This window comes from Alligator mississippiensis, chromosome 4 (assembly GCF_030867095.1).
Source record: "Alligator mississippiensis isolate rAllMis1 chromosome 4, rAllMis1, whole genome shotgun sequence".
NCBI classification, from domain to species: Eukaryota; Metazoa; Chordata; order Crocodylia; family Alligatoridae; genus Alligator; species Alligator mississippiensis.
In genome coordinates, this window is record NC_081827.1 from 89,445,175 (window position 1) to 89,461,583 (window position 16,409).

At 46.6% G+C, this 16,409-nt stretch overlaps 1 protein-coding gene across 8 annotated transcripts in view; it reads right to left on the reverse strand.

Moving 5' to 3' along the window:
• Positions 1 to 12,401, reverse strand: part of IFT56 (intraflagellar transport 56) — a 68,500-nt gene extending 56,099 nt beyond the window's left edge. For 4 of the 8 annotated variants that reach the window (XM_019480921.2, XM_019480923.2, XM_019480922.2 and 1 more), the window contains exons 1-4: positions 12,296 to 12,401; positions 12,047 to 12,181; positions 11,751 to 11,846; positions 8,580 to 8,694 (exon numbers count right to left, since the gene is read on the reverse strand). In XM_019480921.2, coding sequence (XP_019336466.1) covers positions 8,580 to 8,694; positions 11,751 to 11,846; positions 12,047 to 12,181; positions 12,296 to 12,298 — 349 coding nt within the window. In that variant the 5' untranslated portion in view covers positions 12,299 to 12,401. Of the gene's footprint in view, positions 1 to 8,579; positions 8,695 to 11,750; positions 11,847 to 12,046; positions 12,182 to 12,295 lie in introns of those variants that run through there. The other 4 variants (XM_019480919.2, XM_059726241.1, XM_006269788.4 and 1 more) reach the window with 2 other exon arrangements.
• Positions 12,402 to 16,409: the final 4,008 nt, after the last annotated feature.

Sequence of the window (16,409 nt, forward strand, 5' to 3'; positions counted from 1 at the left end):
TGATATGGCTGATAATATGGCCGATAAATGCCCCATGGATGCACACCGCCGCAGCACAGCAGGTAGACGGCAAGGAGCACAACTTGGCAAGTTGCATCCAGCTGGTAAGTCTGTTGTGGTGGAAAGGAAGTGGGGAGGGAAGGGGCATGGGGTCACAGATCAAGGCCCTTGCGGTGAGGGAGGGAGTGGGGCTGAGGCAGGGGCAGGCACTGCCCAGCCGGGCTGGGGCAGGGCATGGCAGGGGATGGAGCCGTGGCTCATCTGGGGGCCATGGAGGGGAGGGGCGGCTCCCGCCCCTGCGCGCATCCTGGGAGGGCATGGGGTGGGGGGTGCATGCCCCTGAATCTGCATGGGGTGGGACAGGCTGCTGCTGCAGGCTGGTGCCGGGGCTGCACCGGGCTCCTCCTGGCAGGAGATGCACTTGGGGCAGGGCAAGTGGCAGCACTGGGAGGGGTTGGGTGGGCTACTGCAAATTTTGGGGTGGCTGCAGCCTCCCCATAACCCCTCTCCCAGTGCTGCTGCCACCAGCCCCAAGTGCAGCCTGGGCCAGCCCCTGCTGGGAAGAGGCCAGTGCAGCCTCAGCCTGCAGTGGCAGCCCATCGTGCCCTGCACACAAATGTGGGAGCACATGCCCCCCCCATGCCCTCCCAGGGTGTGCCCCCCCTTCTCATGCCCCCTGGATGACCCGTGGCTCTGTTCTGTGCCCTGCCCTGGCTGGGCAGCACCTGCCCCATTCCCCTCGTCACTGTGGGGGCCTCAGTCTGTCCCCCCCATGCCCCTTCCACCACTCCAGACAACTGAACACTGCTCTTCAGGCTGCCAGGCTGCGTATAGGAAATTGGATCGGTATTGGCCAATATGCCTTCCTAAAAATTGGCTATCAGTATCAGTCCCAAAAATATATAAATCGGTGCACCCCTAGTTTAAAGTTCGCTCATGGCTAGTATCTGACCCAAATGCTTTGCTTGGTAAGAGTGAAAGACAATTTTAATTGGTTTTCAGTTATTTGGGCATGACCAATCAGGATAACTTAAAAATGGCTGAAGTGGAAACTGTTAGCTATTGTTTTTTAAGACTTGCTACATGAGACACTAACTGCATAGTAACGTGTCACAGCACAGACAGTGCTAATACGCTACTGCACAGTATTATTAGGCTACTGCACAGAAGCTTCACTAAAAGGCATTTGCCAGCATTACAGTGCAGTAACTCTGGTTACTGAGCACTTATTTAATACTTGATTATACAAGTACTAAATTAAATGCACAGTAATTAGGCCTGTGTGAGTCGGCAGCGATCCGATCTGGCTTCAGGTCCAGCCGCTTTGGATAGCAGTGATCCTATCCAGAGCTCCGGACCAGGTTTCCACCTTTATCTGTCCAAAGCGTCTCCGAAGCTTCAGAGCCGCCTCGGAGATCTGGCCATAGGGTATAATGGGGAAATCAATGAACTATCTATAACTTTGTTGTTTTTTGTCCAATTTGGATGAAACTTGCAGGGATGGTAGCCTCTGCTGAGAGCATGAAACCTGCAAAGTTTCAAGAAAATCAGTGCAGGGGTTTGTGGGGAACCGTACCCCAAATTCTTGAAAGCCAAACCCATGTTGCAGCTGTGTGTTACATTGCAGGGTGGTGAAAACTGTAGGAGTGGGAGCCCCTGGTGAGGCCACGGAGCCCGCCAAGTTTCAAGAAGATCGGTGCAGGGGGTTTGGGGGAACTGTACCCCAAATTCTTGAAAGAAAAACTCCTGTCACATCTATGTGTTACACCACAGGTGGGTCAAAACTGCAGGGGTGGTAACTCTTATTGAGGCCACAAAGTCTGACAAGTTTCAAGAAGATCGATGTAAGGGCTTGGGGGAAATTGCACCTCAAGCTGTGGACAAGAAAAACTCATGACATGGGTGACCCTGTGTGTATTAAGGCACAGCGGGGTGACAGCTGCAGGGATGGTGGCCCCTGCTGCGGCCACGATGCCTGCCAGCTGTCGAGGAGATTGGAGCAGGGGGGTTCTGGGGCCCTGCACCCCTAGCTGCTGACAGGCAAAACTCGTGACATGGGTGCTTGTGGGACTGACTGTGTCCATCTTGGTGCAGTTGATTGTCTGTATTGATCCTTTCCTTCCCTTAGCCTGGTTTTGTAGGTGCTAATTGATGGCAATTAACTAGCTACATTAGCTAGGTCCTGTGTATTGAGCTGATCCCTGAGCGAATCATGATTGATTGGTAACACAGTAGCTTAGGAGCCAGGCCTGCAGTAGTGTCTGCCACGTCTCAAGACAGAGACAGTCAGTTGCACAAGTACCCATGGCACGAGTTTTGCCTGTCAGCAGATAGGGGTGCAGGGCCCCAGAACCCCCCTGCACCCATATCCTCGACAGCTGGTAGGCCTTGTGGCCGCAGTAGGGGCTACAATCCCTGCAGCTGTCACCCTGCTGCGCCTTAACACACACGCTGTCACCTCTGGCACGAGTTCTGCTTGCACATAGCTTGAGGGGCAGTTCCCCCCAGACCCCTGCACCAATCTTCTTGAAACTTGGGAGGCTTTGTGGCCTCATCAAGAGCTACCATCCCTGCAGTTTTCACCCCCGTATGTTGTAACACCTAGACATGACATGAGTTTTGGTTTAAAAAATGTGGGATGCACTTCCCCCCAAACCCCTGCACAGATCTTTGTGAAACTTGGCAGGCTTCATGCTCTCCACAGAGTCTACCACCCCTGAAAATTTCATCCAAATCAGACAAAAAAAACCAAGGTGATAGATATTTTATTGTTTCCCCATTATACCCTATGGCTGGATCCCCGAGGCGGCTCTGAAGAGCTTCAGAAGCTCCAAACCGCTTTGGGAAGCCTAATGAGGCCAGCGCTTCAACCCGGACATGCTGCTTTGGACCCCGAAGCGTCCAAAGCTTCTCCGGATCCAAAGCTCTGTCCGAAGTCTCGCACAGCCCTAGCAGTAACCACTGCGTATTAATAAACATGTATACGCACCCACTGGGAGATACAAAACAAGACAAGCAAACAGGCTTAGAAGTTCTAAAATTATGAATACGTATGTGTGGCAGCGAAGCGCCCCCCACAGGCTAGTGAGGGAGAGAAGAGGGGACCCACAGACCCCAGACCCCGAGAGCAAGCCCCCAGAAGGGCATACGTACCGGCTGAGGAGCAGCGGGAGGAAGAGCCGCATCCGCGGCTGCAGCCGCGCGAGCTGCCATTACGCCGGCTCTGGCAACAGCTGTTCCCCATGTGGCGAACAGCTGAGCCAATCCCAGCGGCCGGAGCAGCCGCTGCGGGAAGGTTTAAAAACGCCGGCAGGACAGGGAGGGGAGGAGAGCCAGGGAGAGAGAGTACGGGTGTGCTGCCCGTGCTGCAGGCTCTTGCACGGAGCGGAGAGGACCCCGCCTGCGGGTCTCAAGCAGGCAGCTTAGGCAAGAGCTGGAAGCCTTTCGCAAACAGTAAAGCGAAAGGCAGTCAGAGAGTGCACGCCGAGGCACTCTCTCTGCATCCTGAAGCAGCAGACGCCCAGGAGGCAGGGGAGCGCTCTGCGGATGGGAGGAAAGGGGAGACAGCGGAGGCCCCAGGAGGGGGCTGGAACTAGGGGGAGCACCCACCAGCTCCCCCTGATTCGGAGGAGTATTATCTGTAAGAGAGGAGAAAGAAGAAACCCCTCCCAGCAGGAGGGAGGACAACCGGGAACCGGGGAACCGGTCAGAGGCCATCATACTGGGCCTGGCAACATCTGGAATACATCGCCCAGCGGTTGGCGTGTGGACGGGGTGTAGGGGAGGCGGAGCCCTGTGGATCACCGCGTCCGATAACCGTGAGTAACACCGTCTATCGGGAGGCCCCACCCAGGATAAAGATCTCCACTGTAGACCCCTCTGAAGGTAATTAAGTACATCCAAGTCGTGGCAGGCGAGTTGAGGGGAGGGGCAACACCCCGATAGGCCAGGCGGAGCGAGGCACCGGCTCCACAGTATGATTGGCATTTTGTGTGCACACACAAGTATTTTACAGAATAATTTTTTTTTAAGACAACTTAAAAACACTTTTGTGAAGAATACCTACTCCAATGTAAAAAATGTCTGGATTACAGAACCAGTTAACCATGTCCCCAGTAGAGACAAAAAGACGGGGCTGCTGTTCTGAAGATATACAATCAGAGTTAAGACCCGATAGTTTTGCCCAAAAAAATACACAAGTCACTTGAAATATATGTGGGGAATGGGGAGGAAAATCAACACTTCCATTCTAATATAATAAAGGCTTAGTACTTCCGTCTGTAATGCTGGGGGCCAACTGCACACGTGCCCTGGAGAAGACTGACTCAGGCAGATTTGCTGACAGGAGACAGGGGTACTAGGACCCAGCAGGAACCTCAGCAGGACTGAGCAGCCCAGCCATTGTACTCCCTGCTGGATCCCCAGAGCCAACCTGGTAGGGCATGTGTGGTTTGCAGGGGGGGTGGGGGGAGGAGGGGAGGAGAGAGAGAGAGACACACACACACACACACACACACACACACACACACACACAGAGTGTATGCGTGCCAAGGGGCTGGGTGGGTTGGGGTTTGCAGCCAGGGTCAGAATGGGTGAGTGGTTGTGGGTGTGCAGCCAAGGGAAGAGTATGTGGGTAGGTGTGGGTTTTGGTGAGCAACCGCAGGCTGGATGGGTGGGGATGTGCAGCCAGGGTCAGAGAGTGAGTGAGTGAGTGAGTGAGTGAGTGTGCGTGCGTGCACATGCACACACACACAGGCAGGAGCAAAGTGTGTGGGGGTGTGTATGTGTTCATAGGATGAGTCCCACACGCACATCCCACCATAACACACTCACCCACATGCACCCACACTTGCCTTGCACTGCCATACACACAGACCATCACAAACCCCATACCCACCCACACCCCACATATGCATGCACACACACACACACACACACACACACCTATAGCACCCCACAACATACAAGAGTAAGACTTCATTTTAAGCTGTTGTGCAATCATCTCTACGTACACTACAGAAATACATGTAAATCAGGACAAAAATATTTTTTTAAAATCAAATTAATGAATACTGTAGATGTTTCCTTTTTAGAATAGAATTTGATATTTTTCTGGTTCCAAGATGGCAAAACCCCTTGCTAAAAGGAGTACTTCTGGGAGCAAAGGTCAGAGGTTAGGGGGCAGGACTTCCAGTCACAAGATGGCGACCAGGGGGTGGGGCACCTGCCAAGGGGCAGAGCTCCTCATGCAGCTCTCGACAGCTTGCCAAAACTCTGTAGGTGGCCCTCCACCCAAAATAATTGCCCACCCCTGGTTTACATGGCCAGCCCCGAAGGGGGTGGGGTGTAAGCTCTCCCTGAAACGCTCCATCATTCATGACGGGCAATTGGCTGGTACTCTTTATAACTGCATACTTTCACCACTGGTGCAACTATCCACCAATAGATACTTTTACAAGCAGTGGTGAAACAGGCCAGGGAAATGGCATTAGTCTTATTAGCATGCAACTCTGGTTCTGTTTTTGTGAAATATGGCATCTTCCAATATAGCCTATTATATAAGAAGTGTCTCTGTTCAGTTAAACCACAGTTTATGCTGACACACAATTTTGTGCAAAAGCAGAACAGTTATGAAGTATTTCCTGCCAAAAATAAACACTCTTTTCTTGACTGGTTTAACAGCACAATTTTGCTTATACATAAATCTTAACTGTGGCACTTTGTAGTTAAATGGGTCATGAAAAGATTGCTTTTCCTAACCGATTTAACTGCTCTCCAAGGTTTGTGCCAAATAGCATCTGCTACTTTGTACAATGTGGTTTAAAGGAACAATTTTGACTGTCAATCTGTCTTTAATGCACGATGAGCCAACAGATGCTAAGACTGCCCCAAGGGCTAGGCCTAAAGGCCTTGGGGATTAGGGAGTGGCATTTCTATGCAGGTGAATCAGATTCAGTTTCTGGTCCTTGGCCTTTGCTTCCTGAACCAACAAGGACTGAAAACCCTGCGTAAAGCCATTCAATTGCCTACTGATTATCATTTGTTATGATCATGTTGCAAGCAAAATCTCAATCTCTTGACTCAGGGCTGGGTTTGCCAAGATGTGCTGTGGAAAAGGCACATTCAGACCCCATATTAAGGCAAAGAAGCAAAGAATATCTTGAACCATTTGATACCAGTTCTGGCTGACTACAGAACAACAATGAGGTAAGTCCAACCTTGTCCTCACAGACTGAAAGGTTGGCAAGGGGAAAAAGAAACAGACAGCTCTGATGGAGATCTGGCAGTGTCCCCTGAGGAAATAGTATTTCACATTTAATGATCTTTCCCCTCTTTCTTCTAGAGCACATCTTGCAATAATGATGGTTTATGCAACTCTAGGGATGTAAGCTTTCTTCATCTTGATACTCTTTGCATCATAAAGTTATAATTAAAGAAACTGGCAGGCACAAGCTGATATATCACTCCAAACTTACCACATATTAAGTATAGGATTTTCCTCCAGATGCAAAATGTTTACAAGGAATTTTGTATGAATTGCAGTAACTATTTCATGGATATTAACCATTATTTTCTAATTCCTGTATATCCTATATATTTTTCATAGATTTTATATAATAATTCCTGGCTACAACCCATTATGTATGCCGCACAGAAACTTTATTTTATTTCCAGTTATATTTTAATTGTTTTGTTCAATGTATCAAAACAATGGCATTTATGTATCAATAGCACAGACATCCAAAAGCATTAGAAAAATCTTTAAAAATGATAACTAGAAAGTAACTATTCACCCATAACTGACATACTACTAGAGCCACTTCTGGGAACATAAAGTGCTTAAACTGTAAAACAATTGAATGCAACCCTGTGTAAGAGTACACAGACAAAGCCTGAACACAGCAGGAACAGACAGCCCAACATTAGTGGTACAAATAGATCAACTCATTGTTACTGCGTGGTAGCATTGGAAAAAAAACATGCAACGACAGTACTGTGTAGTCATTTAGTACTTGCTTATGTAAGTACTAAATGACTGCGCGGTTGTTACTGCGCAGTCCGCCACTCATGTAGGTGTGACCACAAGGATCCATTTTACCCCCCTTCTCTTTTATATACAAATGAGAATGTGGGAAGAGATCATGAGATGCCACAGGCTTGGCTGCCTACAAAATACTGAGGATACCCCTAGCTTTCCTCCTGCCAGTGCTCCTGTGGGGACCAAAAACCAGAGGTCCTTGGCTAGATGATCTTGCCCCTCCACTCAAGGTCAGATTGATTGCAATATTTGGGGTCAGGAAGGAATTATACCCCATGCTCAGATTGGTATGGATTGTACAGATTTTTGTCTTCCTTTGCAGTGGGTTCTAATCTTTGAAGCAATTAATGAATTACACACTGGATACATTAAAGATAGACTTTTAAATTCATGACTAGCCAAAACAATCACTCTCCTCTGAAACAATGTAGACTGTAAAGTCTAAAATGAAACATGCAAGAGCCAGGGGAAAAAAAAAAAATCAATTCTCAGACAGTGAGATCTAGTCATGAAGTGACCTTTCAAAAGACATTAAGTGAATTCAGAGTCTGATTGTTTTTAGGAAATGCTGGAGGAAAAAAACCCCCACAAAAAACACACAGCCTTTGAAACTACTTTCCCCCTCACATTCATGATACTGGTACCCTCATCTACAGAAACAATTCCTCCCTCTCCACTCAAGCCCTTCCTCAATGAAAACAGAAACAAAACAAAATTACCAAACTTCAAACAGTGTACCCAGAAAAAGGAGAAGAATCCACTAGAGACTTTACTAGAACTAACAATTTTATACAACAGGCACTTAGATGCCATGATGGTGGGAAGCAGCATAAGACACTAGGACAAACAGAAACAAATGGGTAATTTCTCAAAATGAAGTAAGAGGAAAATATTTAGGAAGGGTGAATCAGTAATTATTCTCCTTGGAATCTGGGCCTCATCTCTCCTCTTTTAAACAAGTTCCATGGGATCTCTCTGTAACAACCATATCTGTCCTACAAGGTGCTTTGCAACTCCAAAAGAAGATAATAGAAAGCAAATTTAACATCTTGTAGAATCGCACCTAATATCCAAACAGTATTGGGTCGCCACTTAATTATATGGCAACAGAACACCTAGTAAAATCATCAGAACATCTGCATAAGCTGCTTGACAACTGCCAGAGAGAATACAGCACCATATTATAGACTGATAATATTCTATTTGATGGGGTGCGCTAGGTAGCTTCAGTTGAACGAGCTGAAAGTTATAACAACCCTCAGAAGAACAGTAACACCCTGCTGCGATAAGATAGATTTCAGATTTAGACATTAAATTTCCAATAGACCATTTCAGTTTCAGCTGTTCTACCTGCTGAAGACTTTTACAGAGCAAGAGATATTATAGCCTTGTTTTCTAATGTAAACAGATCCTTCCACACAAGCATGCTTTTTATAGACTTACAGAAAACGTTTGATGATTGTGGAAGGTAAGAATCAATGTAAGGGTTTGTAAGTCACTAAAAAACTCTCACCACGGTCAAAACAGGAATGTACCTCACCTTTCAGGGCTGACTGCTCAGCCTGTGTATACATCCCCAGGAAGAAGTAAGTGCAGGCTAGGTTCACCCAGACATCAGGGTTGCAACCTGGTTGCTTGGTAAGAGCCTCATACTCCTGAAACAGAGAAGGTGTTTAAAAAATGGTGTCTGTGATACGACAAACATTTGACAGCAGGAAAAGTGCCACACAGGCACCACAATTCTATCTTTTTGATACCGGACAAAAATACAACCACATGATATAAATCAACTAACTCCTTCCAAGGTAAAAAGATAACCGAGTAGTAGGAACAACATTTGATTCCGTTTAGAGTCTGATAGAGTATGTGCTACTGCTTCCTCCTACCCCCTCTACACAACATACTACTAAAAGTGACAATAAGGGCCTGCAGGAATATTTAAGGGCCTGGATATCCCGCATAGCAAGGACTAGAGGAGCAATAACACAACTACTTCCCTAACATTTACTGAGCCCCTAAAATACCTGATTATCAGTTCCTACTCCATATTACACAGTATCCTATGTGCTGTTCCGGACATCAGAAAACCCCACTAGATAAGAGAATCCAATAATTGCATAGTTATTATGGTTTCTGATAAGCACCTTTTATAACATCTGTATAGCATAATTTAGCAAACTAAAATACAGGCATAAGAGAGAGTCTTGGTCAACTCCAAAAACTCCATAATACTAAAAAGAAATAGAAAAAAGCTAAGTGTCAGAAGCTAATGCCTAATGATAGGCTTCTCCTTTAAAGATCTTTATGTATCAACCATAATTACAGAAAGCCACTGAATTTGCAGTATCTGACTCCTGATTTCCTTTTACATCTATGCTCATTCCACATACTTGAATGTTGCCATACATGCTGCTTTATTTTCTCACTAATTTCCACAGAATAAAAGTATATTTTGCTCTGCACTTTTACGAGATTACTTGTTAAATTTATTTTAGAGTATATTAGGCATTAAGTATTATGCTAGTGAGAAGTGCTGTTCTGATATCTCTGATGATAGGAATCTTTCATTCATAGACCATACAGCCCAGGCAACAGAAGGTATATGGATGCTCAAAGGGAAACAGCCGTTCTGAGCTAAATTCAATCATGAAGAAAACTGAAAAGCCTGTATCCTACTCCATCCACCATTAAAACTAGAACTCAGTTCCTGATGCTGCTTTTAGAAAAAAAAGGTGGAGGAAGGGATTAATTCAAATGTTTGCACTTCTTAAAAAACTGGACCAATAGCTTCACCTAGTGGTGAAACACAATGTAGACAGAGAAAAAAAAAAATCAGGTAATTCAATTTCCTTAAGTCCTTTTGTAATTTCGCATCCCAAATTTAAAGATCTCTCTCAGCTTTCCTTCTAGAAAGGAAAGTTTTACAAGGTACTGAACACAGATTGCACTTCAAAATGGAAAGCACCTTGGATTTTTTAATACAAGAGAGAACCTTCAGTTTATTTTACCATGTCTCTCCCTCTCCAAAAACAGTTACTTGCTGCATACAACTAAAAAGGTTTTCAGTAGTCTCAAGTCCTTTAAATCCAACTCTAACATTTAAGATGATAAAGGTCACTTTGTAACCGAAAGCAACTGATCACATAGGAAGGATGTGCCCTGATCAATGTTCTGGGACATGGGGAAGGCTAAATACCTTCAAAAGTCTTGAACACATACTCAGAGGTGCTCGGGAACGGAAATTCTACCTGAGACACAAATCTGGAAACCCTTTTAACATTGTATACATGAACAAGATTCACTGCAGTTAAACAACTACTTGTATAGGGGAAGAAATTGTCATAGATACATAATGTACTTCTTTTAAAGCATAAGATGAAGTCTTCCCCACTACCCCCATGATGTCTATTTTTAGAAATTCACTGCTTTGTTACTTTTCCCCAGTATTAATGGAGATGTGAAAGTAGCAAGCTATGCAGACAAGTTAAAAGGCTGTGAAAACTCATCTCAGAATGACAGAAGGCCAGGTAGACAAGAAAAAGTAGACTAACGTCTCATCAGATGTCAAAAATAAGAGACATACTGACACGCCTGATAGCAGAGTGCTTTCCAGTTTCAATGATCCCAGAATTGGCAGCAAATTCTACTTCCAAGGAGAAGAGGCGCAGAGAACAGGGGGATGACAATGGAGAGAAAAAGGCAGAACCATGGTGGAAGACACAGGTTCCCATCTGACAAACATGCAATAAGTACCATATGATACAAGTACCTGGAAAACCTATGGATCATTCAAATAACCAACGTATTTTCAAAAAAAAAATCATGGTGGGGGGAGGTGGGAAGAGGGATGTTTTACTTATCTGTAAATTATCCAATTCCTGAGAATTTACAGAACAACACAGAGAGTTCAAGAACTAGCAAGACTCACTTGTAAAAAGAGATTAAGCCTGTATAACAGTAGCGCTCAACCTTTTTCCTAGGCAGACTGAATGGGCAATGCCTGGTCCATGCACAGGCCAGATGTGACCAGTGGCCCTGATCCAGCACCCAGGGCAAGTGCAGCCCCGTTTGGCTGTGTGGAAGGGGGAAAGGGGCATTTGGGGGGGGGGACCCAGCAGCATGGGGAGAAGGGGGTGTGGCCCAGCCATGATTCAGTTTGAAGGGGGAGTAAGGGGGAGACTGTGTGCAAAGAAGAGGGTGTGGCCTGCCCCCATCTGGCTGCGCAGCAGGAGGGGGTGTGAGCACTTGGCAGCAGTGGAGAGAGTGGCCACTGCTCCCCAGCCACCAAATTTCCCAGCCCTTGGGGAGCCCATGGGCCAGATGCAATGGTCCCCAGGCTGCATTTAGCCAGTGGGCTGGAGATTGAGCACCCCCTGCTGTATACTAAGCACTGGCCAACTGATGAAAGTGAGGACTCGGTAACTTCCACCATTTTGGAAGGTGCAAACCCCAAGCACTGGAAAGGTGACTGGAGCACACAGGAGCAAACTAAAAAGGCCTCTCGAGGCTTTTGAGCAAAGACCCACCCCCACCCCTGGACCAGCCGGCTTCAGCATTTAAGTGCAGACTCTCCTGCTTTCCGATCCAAATGCGTGGCCAGTGTGGCTGCGGCTGCCAGACAAACAGTTGGAGCAGCCTCTTCTCCCCCATGACTGACTGCCTGCCTGCCCCCCCCTTGCAGGGCAACATCCTGCTCCCTGTCCCCCCTCACCTCCAGCGCTCTCTTGTAGTCCCCGAGGTGGAAGGCGCAGTATCCAACCCACAGGTCGGCCTCCTCCTCCTCCTGTTCCCCAGCTTGACGCTTAAACTTCAAAACAAAACAGAAACGAGAAGGAAGGGCGGCTGAAGTGACATCACGCCATGGCGTCACGATGCGATTATGATGCAGAGCCAGGAGACCCGCGCTCCCCGCAAGAGGGGGGAGGGGGGGCCCTCGGGGGTCCCTCCATGAGGAAGAAGGGGGTGGGGAGAGGCAGGGCCGCTACCCAGCCCCGGGGCCCCCGGTACCTCGAGCAGGGCGATGGCGCCGGTGAAGTCCCGCTGGGCCAACAGCTCGTCCAGCTGCGGCACCTTCTTGCCCTTCTTCTGCTTGTCGCCCTGCGGCGCGGCGGCCCCCACGGCCGGCTTGGCCCGCGACAGCATCTGCACCCAACACAGCACAGCGGGGCTCAGCGCCGAGGACGGCGGCCAGACTCGCTGCTCCCACCGGCCCCGACCCCGGCCCCGGCCCCGGTCCCTGACCCCGCCGCCTCTCACCATCTTGCCCCGGCCTGGTCCCGGCGCCGCTCTCCTCCAACGCCTCCGTTACCCTGGCAACCGCGAGGCGGGGCTGGAGGGAGGGAGGGGGGGGAGGCGGTGCGGTGCGGCGCCGAACGGGGCCCGGCTGGACCCTCGCGCCCCGCTCTGGGTTCCGGCCCCGGCGCGGCTCGCAGCTGCCAACGGCGGAGGGCGGGGCTTGAGACGACTCATTGCCGGTGTGGCGGGCGTCTGTCTCCATAGCAACCGGAGGGCGAGCGGTCCGTGGCCTCCTTCCAGAATAGCATTGTGATGTCATGGCGTGATCTCATTGCCATGAGGACCGGGGAGACCACCTGGCCCCAGACTTGCCACCAGAACCCACCTGCCTCCCGCTAGAGCCGCAGCCGGGCTGGTCAGCCGCCGGCCCATGGGGCAGATCCGGCCCACGGAGCCTTGGCCTCCACCCAGGGGGGTTGCACAGGCGGGGAAATTTGGCAGTAGGAGAGCAATTGTACCTCAATCAGCGCCAAAATTTCTGATCCTGGAGAATCCCGTGTGCCTGACAACGGGGCCTGTGCACTAGGTGGTGGAGCAGAGCCTGGCGGGTGGGCCAACCTGGTGCCTCTCATCTGGTCCCCAGGTCCAAGAGCACTGAGGTAGATAAGTGCCTGCCCTAACTGCTCCAGCCTGACCTGGCCCTGGGGCATTCGAGCAGTGAGAGAAGCGTATTTGCCACATGTTTTGCTAAAGCGATCTTAGCAAAATGGTGGTTATTGTTGGGCTCCCAACAGTCACAGTTAGGTTGCAGAGTCAAGAGCCCATAAGCAGCATGTCTCAGAGCTACTACTTCGGCTCCCCTGCCCAAAGACTCAGGAAGAGAGTACTACCTCAGTTGTGTTGTTTTACAGCCAATAAGTATCATATTACCTCTTTGGAGAGCAGTCACACATGTTATCTCACATCAGAGGTTTGCTACAAAAAGAAATACTCAAAGGTTCCTATTTATATCCAACCTGGTTTCAACAAACAGATTAAGGGAAGTTTGGGGCCTTTCCCAAATTGGTTTAAGTAGTTTGGACCAACTCCGTATTTTGGTTTTGACTTGAGTATCCCAAGTTCAGCAAGTAAATAGTTTATAAAGCCTTGTTTTTAATATCAGTAGTTATCTAAGCATTCTTGACTTCATATTTATACACTTAGTTTAAATACAGACAGTGCTGAAGTAAACCTACTAGCCAGACTTGGGGATAATCTTAAACTGCCAGTGCACTGGGACATGTTCCACCCACTAATAGCTTGGCTCCTCAAGTTGCCCAATATGGTCTGTCCTTCCAAAACCTTTTGACTTTTCCTTATTTATTCAATGGCACAAGAATGGTCAGCACAAGCATCAATCAATCACCACATCTGATCCTACAGTCAGTCAACCAGGGTTTAACTGGCTACGCTGTTTTTGGGTACTTCTTAGCCATTTTCCAACTGGACAGGGCCGCCATGCCTCAAACCTGTACCAATGAGGCCTTTGCAATGACAACAAATGCCCTTGTGGACAAGTTCAAACCAATGTCCCACATTATTGACTTGTGTCCATTTACAATGCTCTCATGGCCTTGTCACTCTTCACATGGTGATGACATTGCCTTAAGATGACTGAAACAATATGCCAAAAACACATATGCTAAATAAATAGTTGGAGAAAATAAGTCATTGACTAGTAGTTTTTTCAGATGACTTGGTTTGCAAGCCAAAATGGCTAGACATTTTTTTTAAAGAATTTTATTTAAAGCATACTAACATTTAGGAGGGCGTAGCTGTTCTCTGTTAGATAAATTAGTGCCCAACAAATCCCCTGCCAAGAGCAGGTAGACCTCTGAATCCTGCTAAGGTCCGGAAGAGTGGCCCAAAGTTAAAAAGGAACAGGGTTGGCTATAATTGTTGTCTAATATACTAGCTCTTATGGCTGCAGCTATTCTGCCCAGGCCTGTATTTGTGTTAGTTCCTTACATGGACCTCCTCAGTATCTGACAAGCAATCTCAAAGAAAATCCCAATGAGCTGCATGAAATGGGGTAGCCAAACACCAAGTGAAGAGCATTGTTCTAGCGGAGTCAGTGCTGTATCACTGTTAAGCATGGCTGGGGGATTCTGTGCTGTTGGAAGTGGTGGTGTCAATTCTCAACGTTAGAATATTAGGGTCTCTTATGAAAGAATTCAAGAAGGAAAATGGAAGAAAGTGGGAAGGCGAAACAATACATTTGCATCATTATAAATAAAGTCCAATTTGATTATATTGTCAATTTTCTTACTTCAGTCAAAATACAGCTTTTCAAGCAATAAGCATCTTTTCTGCCTTTGCCTAGTTGGAATTTGAAAAGTGACTCATGTCAGTATCTTCATTTTACTTACTGTGCCCTAGAGCCAATTATTTCTTGGCAACTAAGAATATGATATTTCAGGGATTACTTACAAGTAATTTACAGTGATACATTTTCTGCAGGGTGAAAGAAAATTATTCTGAAGTGCTGTTTCAGACCTGAAAAAGTGAAGTATATTTTATAGTATACCTGTCTATCTAGTTTTTTCCCCTTGATTTTACTGATTTTGATAAAGCAATTCTAGTACTGGATAAGCAGTCAGCCTGCTAATAGGTGTTTTAGCAGACCACCTTTTTTTCATTAGATAATATAAAATCCTAGAAAACTGACGAGAGTATATTACTGCATTATATGAATTAGTTCTTATATGTAATCATGACTGTACAAATGACAACATGATTCATGCTCAAATTTTGAATAAAATTAGTTAATTGTTATTCATAGGGAATGATTTAACTCAACTCGACATAATTTGTTATTGCAATTAAAGAGGCAAAAACATGTATTTGGATCAGCTGCTTCTTTATTTAAATGCAGGAATCTTCTTGTGGTAGGACTAAAGGCCCTTCTCAAGCCTTGTGGTGGGGGAGCTGGGCCACTGAAAATGGCCAGGGCCAGACTTCTGCTGTTCTAAAGATTCATGGTTGTTAGAACAACCCCTAAACAGAATTGTAGCTTGACAGCTTGCTACTCTAAATTGGGCCATGGCTAATTTTTTTTCAGCTGAACAAGGAGGTATAAAGATGATGCAAAGTATATGATAAGGAAGAAAAACTGCTGAACTGGTTTACAAAAGAGTGTCATGCCTCACACATTTGGTTATTCCTGCCAGAAATCTCCTGGAACAAAAACATGGCTTTTTTTTTGTTGAGTGCAAAATATTTCTCTTCACCTAAGCTTGCTATATACTATGCATCATGAACGCTGTGTACCCCCAGAGACCGGGGGGGGGGTGGTGGTGGGGGCACTTTTTGCAGGGGCTGCACCACCAATATCAGGGGGTGCGTGTGCACCCCCTACGCATCACCAATGCTATAAATTCTTAGGCACTTAGTTATCTGGCCAGTCTTGATGCAGATAATCATTTTGACTAAGTAAACTGGTAGCAGAAGACCAGGATGTTTTGCCACACCACAGAGGAAATATTAATGATCCCATTTAGACAATATAAAATGTACCTGGATAACACCATTATGGAAATAATTTACCTGAATAAAATATAATTATTTATGATACCTTTCAAGTCCCTGAGCTAAGTGTACAGTTTCTTTCAAGGAGTTTGTATTTTAAGAAGGAAATCCCTGAAATCCCTCAACATGATACTTTCCCATAGCCAGGATACACCAGCCTTGCCTACCAGCAGATTGCAATGCTTCAAGTACACTTGTAAACAGAACCCCAGAAGCATTCTAAAGCTGATTTGGGAAAATCTGGTGTTGTTGCAGTTACAAAAAATGTGCAGCCTCTGTGTGTGCAAATAAAGTTTTACTTTTATTCCTTAATTAAAGAAGTATGGAGCTGATAGGTACCTGATAGGGGCCTTAGTGTCTCTTGAAATCACTTGGATTAAGTTCTGTTGGATAATATATACATGAAACCATTGATTTAGAGAGGGTTTCTCCAAAAGGAGTAGCACAAAAATCCAATAGCTAAATGCAAACGTATACAGATAAGAAAGACTTGAACTTTCACAACTTTTGATTCCCATCCTTTACAAAAAGTTGCTGAAAGATACTAAGGGAATAAACAGAGTTATCA